Raw genomic sequence first — 12,379 nt, forward strand, 5'->3', positions numbered from 1 at the left:
TGCGAGGCAGGTGCTGGAACCACTGAGCTAAATCCCCAGCCCATCTATTCTTTTAGCTGTAGAGAAAAATAACAGTAATTTCCTAGAGTAATACATCTTATTTATGTAGGATTCAAATTTTTCCTAAAGTTATGGTTATTTTGAATTTTTGTCATATCTGGCCAGGACTTTTATCCTTTTAGTTCAGAAACTTTTAGGCTGTATTAACACTTGACAACTGGTTTTTCCTCATTGTTCAATAGCTAAATTTGGTCAGCCATTGGGAAGGGCTTAAGATTGTGATTGTGGTGGTGAACCAAGACATAATCTGTTCGTCATCTGACCTTTGGATGTCTTACACTGTTTTTTAGATACTGTGGAGGAAAAAAGAAATGGCTATCACTTTTAAGGAGGTCACCATCTACGTAGAGTCAGCAGAACATCAGAATCCAGTCACCATAATTTAAAGGAGAGTTACAAGACTAGCCTGAGCAGAGAGAGATAAATTTTATAAGGAAAATGGGACTTGAAGGGTGAATTTTGGTAAAGGTAGATAGAAAGAATCCCAGAAACCATGAGTATTCTAAGAGCCAGGGAAATTGATGTAGGAAGAACCACATCCTAGTGTTAGAACCTTATAGAGATTTCACCTGTATATTTACCTTGAGCTATAGGAAATATGATTAGATAAGGATCATGAAGCAATGTGAAATCCAGACAAGGGAGATTAGATGAGATAAAGCTAAAGACTTTTGTGTTCTCAGGCCTGGGATATAGCTCAGTGGCACCACGCCTGCCTGGCAAGCACAAGGTCTGAGTTTGATCCCCGGTACCACAAAAATAAAATTACTTCTCAGCCTTTTGGCTAAGATCAAGCGAAGACTTTTGTGTTCTTCCTGAGTTACAGCACCATTACTGTCGATTCTCTGCCCAGCTGTTTTCATTGTCTTCCAGTTGCTTCTGAATGGGATCTATACTTTTTGGTATGACACCATAGGCTTCCATAATCTGAGCTGTTAGTGCTTTCCCATTCTAATGTCATAGCACTACCTAGTGTGAGTCTGATACACGTAACTTGGCATCTTGCTAGTCCTTTCTTACATGTGGCATCTGTACCTTCATTCATCTGTAGCTTCATTCATACTCTTGGTAATATACCTGCCTCCTCCCCATTTTCTCTCTTTCCCTCCCTTTATGTTAAATTATCTTTATGAGACTTTTTTGCCTACTCACTTTAGTCAGAGATCCTCATTAATTTTGGTAAAATTCTATATTTTATCTGTATTACCCACCTTTGCTGTCTTATATTTGTGTTTTGTACAATTGCCATTACTGTGTTTTTCTTGAGAACTCAGAAATGTGTCATGGATTTTTGTAACTCTTAATGGCACCTTATGGAGCACCTTATCTACAGCGAACACTTACATTAATGGATAAATAAATGTGGCTAATATTCATTAGTTTGCTACTAATTGACCATGCCATGTGGCAATGACAAAATCTCATTAGGAAATTCTGGTCAGTAAATGTCAACATTGTTTCCTTTTACCTCATTGCCATTGTTTTATAAAATAAAATTTATTATTTTCATAGATGATCATATGGAAAGGGAGTTTCTTTCTGCTTGGCGCTTTCTTTCATTTTCCATTTTGTTGCCAAAATGCTCTTTGTTCACCCTGCTTCCCTACTCTAGCTAGTATGAAACATTTGCCCGTATTTCCAGCAAGTATGTGCACTTGTGTTATCTTTGGTCTCTGTGGACAGGATCTCACTGAAAGAATCTAAAGGTCAGGCATGCGTGTTGCAAGACGTCACTTCATGTTTAGGGATCTTTTTCTCCAGTAATGCTTTATTGAATTCTGAAATGTAAAATGTTTATTACTGTGTTAGCAGTCCTTTAGCATTCATTACATAGAGAGTCACCGAACATACTTTTTCTAAACAGAAAAATAACCAAAGGAAAACAAGAAGAGGGCTGGGGATTTAGCTCAGTGGTTTTGGCGTCTGCTGTACAGGCACAAGGACCCGAGTTCAATCCCCAGTACCAAAACAAACAAGCAAACAAAAAAAACCAAAAAGAGTTGAGTATATTCTTTCTGAGAGGCAAAACTTAAATTTTTACCTGTGAAATGGTAGAATATTTAATTCCAGCATTTATTATCCTATAACTACACTAGAATTACTCTACAGATCTGTGAAATAGTTGCATAGCAAAATCCGTATCTCTTTGCTTGATTTTTTTTCACTGCATGTGGCACAGTTACCATTATTTCTTTGAAATACTTAATATCACATTTATGTGTTGATTTCCACACCCATATGCCTAATTCTCAGCCATTCTCCTGAGTTCTATACATGCATATTTATTCATTTGCTTACCATACCTGCACTTGAGATATCTCTGAAATACTTCAGATTTACTGTGTCTAAACCTGAACTTGTCATTGCATCTGTTGCTGGCACATACTTGTGCTCCATTCCACTTTTTAATTAGACACCTAGGGCAGAAACCTACTCAATCACATTTCTTTTTTTTTTTTATCCTCTTAACCTCCAGGCCCCGATAGCTTATTAATGTTAAATGTCTGTGAACCGTCAGTTTTTTACTTCTCCACTCTTAGCACCTAAACTCAAGCTACTATCATTTCTTACCCAGCTTCTATAACAGTTTTATAATTAGTGTTCCTCTTTCTGGTTTATAAATGCTTATACAGACTCTGGGGAAAAAACAGTAGGATGATATAAATTCATTTGAATTGACTAATTGGTATAGCATAATTAATTATATAAGAATTTTTAAATGTAGGAAGAGCATGTCCTTTTTACCTTTAGTATGTTGGGGGGAGGGAAGGGATACTATTTCTGGTTATTTTACTCAAAAGTTTGCACCTAATAAGCTTCAGGAAGTTAGTAAGATTTCTACACATGAGAAGAAATTCTTTGTACTATTATAAAGAAAAAACTTAGAGTTTTGTTTCATCTGTCAGGGCTGCACTATCTTATGTGATAACTCTGTGATCATACTAAGTGCTGCTGGAAGATTAAACATAACAGTAAGCATGGTTTATAGTTGATCACATATTGTAGTCTTTGGAATCTGGTTTCAGATAGACTTCATGACCACATAGAGAAATGGTTGTCACATAGTGCGCTGCATGAGTAGTGTCTTATTTCCCTTTCTCATAAGGTTACTAGATACATTGAATAGACTAACACTATAGACCTCTAGTGTGTATTAATTTCAGCAGGAAATTTTATTGTTTCATATTGTGTAGAAGATGAGGAAATGTGATTCAGGTTTCAGTTGGCATTGTGACTAATGGAACAGCACTTTATCAGGAGCACATTGTTGATGGATGAGTTGCTGACCTTCCAGAGGAGGCTCTTCGTGGCACACCTCTAGGTTCCATGGTTAGCATTGCTTTTCAAGTTGACAGATGAATTGGGGTTTGAAGGAACAGCTGTTTCTTTAGTGACAGAATCTAGATTTGATACCCCTTTAAAGCTAAAATGGTAAATTAAGTGAGTTTAGAAGGATGTAGAATTTGAAGTAAAATCAAAAGATTATAGCACGGGGAAGACCTACTTTGAAACAGGTCAAACCAAAAAAGATATGGGGAAGTGAGCTTATTTCACAAACTTTTCCTTCTAGTGATGTGGTATTTTTGTTAAAATCAATTTGATCTTAATCAGTCCAGTGTGCCTCATTTTAGAAGACTTTATTTTGAGCTTCCACAGTCACAAGGACACTAATAGAGAGTGCTTAATCAGATGTCCTGTTGCCTGAGGTGCAGTGTGGGGAGTCGTTGTTCAGAAGAGAAGCTTTGAGGATAGTGGTGAGTCATGATGGGTATCTTCCAATATCTGAGATGCTGCTGTAAGAAATAACATATTTGTTGCAAAGGGAAGAACAAGGATCAGTATAACCATTCATTCTAAGGAATACATGGTTAACAGTAATCAGGACCCTAAGGTCTTTGTGTTAGGTATATTCATTCTGCGTTTTGCTAAGGAACTACTGTGGTGGGAAACTTTAAAAACGAAAATGTATTAAAATGTTGGTAGAGAATCTGAGACTATTTAATGCAGTGGCATACTTTCTACCTTGTACTTTGTAAAATGAGGAATCATTTGTTTCATTGTTCTTATTTTTTGGCATTATATAAAATCAAATGTAAGAATATTGAAGAGTAGTGAACTGTTAAATTTTCTTCCCCTGATTTTAGCTCATTTTCTCTATTTTAGTTTCATTTCTTATAATTTGGGGAGGGTGTTTTTCAAATGACAAGATAGTGTGTGCTAGAAAGCAAGAAGATGTACAGATCTGAGTTTCATGCAAATTTTATTACCTATGTGACCTTGTACAACTGATTTAAACTGGATGCTACTTCTCATCTGTCAACAGTAGTATTCCACCACATCGCTCTTTTTATCATTTGAGACCAAGTCTAACTATGTTACCCCGGGGTGACCTCAAACTCCTGGATTCAAGTAATCCTCCTGCCTCAGCATCCCAAGTACAGTATCTAGGACTACACATGTGTGCCACCACCCCCAATACCTGTTAGCTCTTTATGAGGAATAAATGAAATTGTATATGTGAAGCACCTGACACAAGATACTCCATGAATGTTATTAATAAATCTCACTCAAGAATACCTGTTCTAGAGATTGAGCTAAAGTCTTTCACTAATTTTCTAATTGAAATAATGATTCTGCCATCTACATTTTTTCCCTCTTCTGCTTTTATTTCATAAAGCTTTTGGTAATTTTAGTAAAATTTATCATTGGTTTGTTCTATGAGTTTTTGGGTTTTGGGGGGGTTTTTTGGAACCAGGGATCGAACTCAGGTCCTTGCGCTTGTACAGCAGGTGTTGAAACCACTGAGCTAAATCCCTGGCCCCTGTGAGATTTATTTTTGATACAGAATATACATTTGTGATGAGAATTTTTCTTACATTCTTCCATCTTAATTTCTTTTGTTATTTTGTTGCTTTGCTGTCAAATCATTTGCTTTCAGCCAAATTGTTTTGTGGTTTCTTCTAAAGGCAATAAAGTGTTAGAACAAAGGTGCAGCTTGCCTACTGCCTGCTATTAATTTCCTCATTTCCTGTACTCTTCTTCCCATCTTTGAACCTTCGTATCTGTGAGCCAGTGAAATTCTAAGAGGGAAGAATAGACCTCTCTCTCCTAGACCAGTTATTCTAGATGAAAACAATGCCTTTTGCTTGCAGTCATTGTAAATAATTATCTTCTTTATCCTGTCTATTCATACATCTTATTTGAAGCAGTCTGTTGTTCTAAGCAGACAGAAGTTACTCAAGTGGAGACCCAGTTGTCTGGTCTGTATTCTAATAAATTTTGCTACAACAAATGTGTAATGCTGGATGACTCACTGTTTTTAAGTTAATGAGGTCAGAGATTAATCAAAATTGTTCATCATGACAAAACTCTTCCTTCCCGTTTCATGTGAAAAGTGGATGTCAAAAATACATGCAACAAAAATGATTTCTATAATTGTCTTCCAAATTTTAAGAGAATGTCTGTTTCTTTTTCTTTCTCCTCTGAGTCCACTTACATTCTTATAAGCTATATAACAAATGATAAAGATCTCTTAGTGTCAGACTGACAGTATGTAAGAGCTAGAAGGAACTTCAGTTATCCAGCATTCAGCCCCTCTCGCTCTCATTTTTCCATCCTGGAAGCCTAGCCCAGAGTCTTTGCTGAGAGGGAGAGGGAGGGAAGGAGGGAGGAGAGAAAGGCAGGGAGGGAGGAGAGGCAAGCCGAGGAAATGAAAGAACCCTTGATTTTCCACTTAAGTACCTGTGTTCCCTGCAGAGACTAAATTGATCATCAGTGGGTTATTAAGCCAGTCTCCAGTTACATGCTGCTACGTCATATTAATTTGGGATTTCAGGAAAAATATTTCGTATATTACCACGCACCCCCCTCATTCACTCATCCTCTGGATGTTGTCATGGCCACGAGGTAGTGTCTGAATTCAGAAGCTTTGTTCTTGGACTTGTGTTTCTGCCCAAACTAAAACTGAAGAAACCGCACAATGAATGCAGACCCATAAGAACATGTAAACAGTTTGAATAAGGTGTTAGATCTTGTAATTAAATACATCAAAAGAAAGTTTAAATGCTATAGCTAAATTAAGACATAAAAATATGTTTATACTTTTTCTCAGACAGTACTGATGATTTCTCTTAAAGAACTTGGTACTCTGCTAAAGATGGAGGCTGGATAGTGGGTACAGAGCAGAGAGAGGTAGATTAATGTAAACAATTACTGTTGTAGTGCTCATAAATAATCAACATATTTTACTGCCAGTACCCAGAATTAAAGGAAAGGAGAAATATACTCAAAACCTCCTTTAAATTCATAACTCTCAGCTCTGGTTTAGATATGAAATGATTGGTTACTGTGTTTCAAAATGCTAACACAGTAACTGTTCAACAGTTCCAGATGTTTTTGATAAAAACTTGGAATTGTCACATCAGCAGCAAAAGCACAGGACTACAAATTCTGTCTTCTGTTGGGAAGCGCTGAACAGATCTAGAGGGGAAAACAAAACAGACTCTTTTCCCCACCCTGAACATTTGTTTTCCAAGAAGGAACAGAATATGTAAAGACAATTTACATTGTCTTTTTAATATGTTTATGTGTTTGAAAGGTTAGAAAATCTAAATTTCCAGCTTGCAGCACAAAGCCAATAATCAGAAAATTTTTTAAAGGGTTGTTAATCCATGTCTCTCAAATAACAGACTGGGCCAGTTCATAAAATAATATTATTCTGAAACAAAATTCTCTCTAATTATGTAAATTTCCTTGATGACAGAGCCCTTATTTATTTCTTATGTTTGTCTCTACTGCAAGGCACAAGGTATCTGTTAAATTGATACAGAGTATCTATACTTAAGTCACTAGTTAGATGGGATTGGGATGGAAAAACTTTATAGTCATTTAAAAAATCTCTGATCCCTAGAGGGATGCCTGGGAACCTTGGAAGCAGGAAACATTTGATTCTAATTAATAGAAAAGGGAGCGGCAGGGAGGAACAAACCATTATTGAGAGCAGGGGGAGGCCGATTTCTGTTCATATGGGGAGAAGGGAGAGTTCTAAATTACAACTTGGTAAAAGCTGATAGGAAAATTGATGTACTAAACCCTACAGGATTTTCAGTCTTTGTTCTAGGCCACATAGTTCATAAGTATTTATAAATCTTTGGCCATATTTCCATGATCTTACCAAGCCTGAGCAAAAATTTTATTTACAACTTTTTAACCTTTCTAATTGTCTTGCCTGCCGTTTGGTAATGTCTCCTCTGAAAAGCAATATCTGTTCCAGTGTACACATTGATAACTTTACAGAGTCAAGACTCACAGGTCGGGGAGCACTCAGGAAAAGGGGATGTCATCCACCTTTGTGCCTTCTGTGTGCTGATGAGCAGTGGGGACACTTAAGAGGTTTGGAGATGAATATAGCTGAGACTGTGGTGCACTGATAGATGGGAAAATGCTTGCATTCTTAGCTGGTTTTGCTGTATTTTTCTCACTTAAGCAAATTAGTAACTTACATGCCTGACTGGAGGAAATGGTGACTCATCAGACCTTCTGTACCCTTTCATACCTTCTTTAAAACCTTAAAATCATTTTTGGTTACAATATCAACACTAAATATTAAATCTTTTCTTGTTTTCTGTCCTAGTAGTTGAAGCCCTGCATTCATACTTTCCAGGTCTACTTAAGGACTATTCTGGCCAACTCAAGGAAAATATATGCCAGCTCCTCCTGGAAAGAGAATACTTCTGAGTTTCTCTTCTTTTTTTTTTTTTTTCCTTTCTTTCTGCACTCTTTCCTATTTTTTGCTTCCCTCTGTTCTTCCTCCTCCTCCTTTTCCCTTTCAACTCATTTACAGACCAAGTAAGAGAATATCTAATCTGAGTGAATGCAGTCTAGAATAGGTCTGTTCCTATGATACTGGGTAGGGTGACAGCTGGAAAGGTCTGGCATAGTAGAAAAACAGGCAGATGAAGTAACAGCCACATACAAGCCCCAGTTAATGTGAATGAAAGCATTGAAGGGGGAAGAAGTCCCAGCCAGGTGCCTCTTATTCACAGAAATATTAAGATATGTACCCATTAATTCCATTTCCTTTCTCTTTTTTAAAAGTTCCTCTATCTGCACGCACACACACCCCCCGCCGCTGCAAAACAAAAAAAAAACACTTCTGATAATTTTTAAACCTTGCCAGACAGTTTTATAGCCATTTCTGGGTTCTGGAGACATAACTGAAATATTTGGCTAACATTTTTCTCATATTAAATCATTGGCTTGCCTTTGGCAGGCAGATGCAATGTATACTCTGTACTTCCTGGTATAGATAAGTCTGTTATACAGATTTGTGGTATTTAGGATGTCACCACCCCCACATCTTTATTAGCATACTACCCTGGCATCAAAGGACTCAAGTTGCATCTTGTAATGCCCGACAGAGCCTTTTTCATAGGAGATGTGAGGAGGAGGAGGAGCAAGAGGAAGCGGGTTGGAAAAGGAAGCCTTGTTTTTCTCCTCTTGGTCTGTAGATGAATCATGTTCCCACCACTGCAATTAGGTTTTCAAACCCCCAAGGCTGCCAGTGCAGAGCTGAAAGGGCAAGTAGTGACGTTCTTGAGAGAGAAGAAAAAGAGGGGAGGAGGCTTGGGCAGGGAAGGGCTGACGCCTGAGGGAGGGAGAGAAGGAGTGGTCTTTTTGCTTTTTACACTGCTGTCCTTAGATATTTTCTACTTAAAACCAAGCCCTGCTGCCTTGTGAGCAAGAAACAGACTGAATGAAGACTCATTACTTTGAAAAGCATCTATAGCTTCTATTTTTTTCATAAGTTGATTTTTCTCTGCCATTGTTGTTTTAAGGAAGAACAGTTTAATGAATTTTCTCACATCCATTTGAGAAAAAATCAACCAAAACCCCCACCACCCCCCGTAAAGTACATGCTGGATTTTTATTATCTGCTTTGGATTTTTTTTCTCCACGTGAGTCACCCGCTATGCTTAACCAGTTCATTCTGAATTTTTCTACTGTCCCTACTGCCAGTTATGGAAATGGCGTGTGCCTCTCTTTGCATCAAGATATACACAACGGAGATCTACAGGTGTTTGTTGTTTATATTATGAATTATAAATTCCTTATGTCAGTGCTCTGAAGTTGCCAGAAAGTTCTTAGTTCAAGGAATTAGATTCTTTTCAGTTTCTTTTACATTTGATTTTTGACCCTTTGAGAATTTTCTGTATAGAAGCAGCTAGAAGGCAAAGATCTCCTTCCACCCACGGTGAGAAATCCAAAACTCCGGACTTTCATGAGCACACTGGTCCTCAGTTAACAGTGGGTATACTTCCAGCAGTTTGTCTTTTTTCTACATCTGGGCAAGATGTATGAACGGCATAAGAGGCGCTACAGCCTATGTGACATCTCCAAGGTGGACAGGAATGTGGATGTGGTATTGCTGAAGGTAAGAGGGAACAATGTCTCATACACTCTAACCCTCTCCCGGCTGTTTTCTCTTTGAATCCAGTGGCATTGTCCCTTGCCTTCCATACTGACAGGAAGACTGAGAAAGCCTGTGCCAGCAGTACTGGGTGGGGAGGTAATTTAAGGTTTTTAAAGTAATGTCTGAACAGAAACAGTTGATGTTAGAGAATCTGCATTGAAATGTAGTTTACTTGCTGTTAAATGAATTCTTATATAATGAGGAGAACCTCATACTTCTGAATGATCACCAAGGAGAAAATTCACCTTCAGAGTCATTCTTTCTTGGGATGCCCCTGTCATTGTGTCTCTGTCATTCCTGCCCCCATTCTACTTTGTTTGGATTTCTCTCTGTCAGTTTCTGTCTCTCTGCCTCCATCTCTTGGACTTTCTGTCATCTGTCTGCATCTTTTCTATGTTATTCTGTTGCTCAGTCTTCAACCACATTTATTTCTGGCTTAGTCTGACTGCTTTTCTGATGTGCCTTCAGACTCTGTTGACAGCTGTATTTGTTTTCTCAGCATTAGTGATACTGGTGTCTTAGCAGAATGGGAATGGAAACTCTGGACAGTTAATTGCTCACAGAAGGCCTCCTTGAATCTAAATTTAGTAAAGACTCTAGCTGGTAAGATGGGAGTCTGGGAATGTTGGACAACTCGAAGAGCACTTTTTAGAAGTTTAGCAGTTCCTCTGGCAAACGCAGGGAAAGTTGGAAGCCAACCAAGTGCTGCGTGGGTGCCAAAAGAACCTCAGTAACTGCACTTGCGAGGTTGTGGAGGGAAAACGGAGAGATTTTAGACCAAGTGGTAACCTGTTGTCCTGATGGAGGAAATGCTGGAGCTATTTTGATTTATCAGTTCACTTTATAACTTGTGACTCCTCCGTTGTTTTCTTTGGAGGAGCAAGGGTATGAAATGGGCTTAGAAGGCCAGACTTAAAAGCTGATGAAATATGTTGGGTGAGGCACTGGGTAGAGGAGGTGTGATTTGTGGTAGAGCACTGTTCCTGTCCCTCCATAATCTCTCTCAGGTGTTTGATTGGCCTGGCCTAGGCTAACAGCAGTTGCTAACTTGGTGTTTTGAACTTGTCCTAAGATTATGCTTGTTAATTTGGCTGAAATGTGTTTTCTCAATAAAGACAACAGCATATTTTTAAGCTTTCGTCCTAATATAATGTATGTAAGAGAGCCTAGTTTTAAAAACCTTTATTTGTTTGATGCCTTACAATTTCAAGGTGTGTGAATGTATATATATATCTTTCTGCATGTCACAAGGAATATTGTACATTTAAAATACTGCTAAAATATGTACCATTCTGCCATCTAGCTGATCATGAAAGCCTTTATAATGGAACTAAATCAGCACAGGCTCATTGACTTCTAGAAATGCTATTTTATATTTTAAGCTCTTTTATACACATTATTTCATTGAGACTTGTCAAGCAGTGACTACTCCATTTTTAGATGAAGAACTTGAAGGTTCTCTTGTTGTGAGGAATATGAAGAACCTGAATGACAAAGATGATTTTTAACAAACCTACAGTTAATAAATATGTTTGTATTCTTTTATTTATGCCCATTACACAGTGAAAGATTTTTCAGGGCAAACTACATTTCTCAGGAAATGGTAATTTATTACAAATAAATACTCGAAGTCCTGAAAACACCTTGTTTCTAGTTGTTTGGTTTTTTGGGGGTTTTTTGGTACCTGGTATTGAACTCGGGTCCTTCAACTTGCGAGGCAGGTGGTGGAACTACTGAGCTAAATCCCTGGCCCACCTTGTTTCTAGTTTTAAATGATACAGACACTTTTGGTGTTAGTTACTCTGCCTTGGAGATAAGAAAACATCATTGAGTCCTGAACATTAAAATATATATAATTGAATGGCAGAAATGGTATTAAGTCTAAGGGCTATAGTCTATATCCTCTTGCTGCTTAAATACAGATAATCAGTGAAAAAAACAAGTAAGTACAGGGCCGGGGGATTTAGCTCAGTGGCACCACGCCTGCCTCTAAAGTGCAAGGTCCCAAGTTCGATCCCCGGTACCCCCCAAAAATAATAATAAGTACAAACTGTTTGAAGTGAGTTGACAGAAACAAGGGCACTGTAAAGGGAATAATGAAAAGAATTAGATAGAATAGTCCTTATACTGTCTATTTCTGAGGTGCCCTTTAAAGAAGCTGATCTACAGAAGATGAAAAGATACCAGCTATACCAAGAGAATGTATTATAGAGAGAATGGAAAGCAAATACAGGCCCTGGGGGAAGGAAGGAACTGACAGGAAAACATTGAGTAGTAAATGAAGAATAGTGTGAAAAGAGCTATAGTTGGGCCAAAAAAACAGGAGGCTGAGAGCCATGGCAAAGATCCCTTGCTTGTCAGTGTTTTTTTGTTTGTTTTTGGTTGTTTTTTTAGGGGGGGTGGGTACCGAGGATTGAACTCTGGACCTTGCACTTGCAAACCCAAGTGGCGGCACCACTGAACTAAATCCCTGGCCCTTGTCAGTGTGTTTTTAAAGGATCATTCTGGCAGGGCTGTCATTACAGTTGACCAGGTGCTCTCAGTTGTGGCTGTGGTCTGCAATGGGAAGAAGGAAATGGACAGGAGACATGGGCATCGAATGTTTACATTCCCAACCTTTGCCTCATTTTATAGACACAAAACACATTTGCATAGCCAGGGATTTTCACAGTGTTTCAGAACTCACACATAATCAGCAATAGGATACAATCCCAGGTCAGACTGTTGTCAGGGTCCATGCTTTTTCTCGCTGTTCTTGGCCTCTTCTTAGAGTTTACTGGTCCTTTTATTACAGGAGTATGTATACCAGCTTTTCTCTATATACACATATATATTCTTTTTCTGTCG

General features: G+C 38.2%; 1 protein-coding gene across 14 annotated transcripts in view; it reads left to right on the forward strand.

The window, feature by feature from the left end:
- The window catches only part of Akap13 (A-kinase anchoring protein 13), a 332,605-nt gene that overhangs the window by 206,497 nt on the left and 113,729 nt on the right, over positions 1 to 12,379 (forward strand). Inside the window, exon 1 of one of the 14 annotated variants that reach the window (XM_021264790.2) lies at positions 8,776 to 9,493. The exons of the other annotated variants lie outside the window; for them this stretch is intronic. Coding sequence (XP_021120449.2) covers positions 9,413 to 9,493 — 81 coding nt within the window. The 5' untranslated portion in view covers positions 8,776 to 9,412. Of the gene's footprint in view, positions 1 to 8,775; positions 9,494 to 12,379 lie in introns of those variants that run through there. 14 annotated transcript variants of the gene reach the window in all.

This window comes from Heterocephalus glaber, unplaced genomic scaffold (genome assembly GCF_053883595.1).
Source record: "Heterocephalus glaber isolate CG9 unplaced genomic scaffold, H.glaber_assembly_v1.0 deba00001531, whole genome shotgun sequence".
NCBI classification, from domain to species: domain Eukaryota; kingdom Metazoa; phylum Chordata; class Mammalia; order Rodentia; family Bathyergidae; genus Heterocephalus; species Heterocephalus glaber.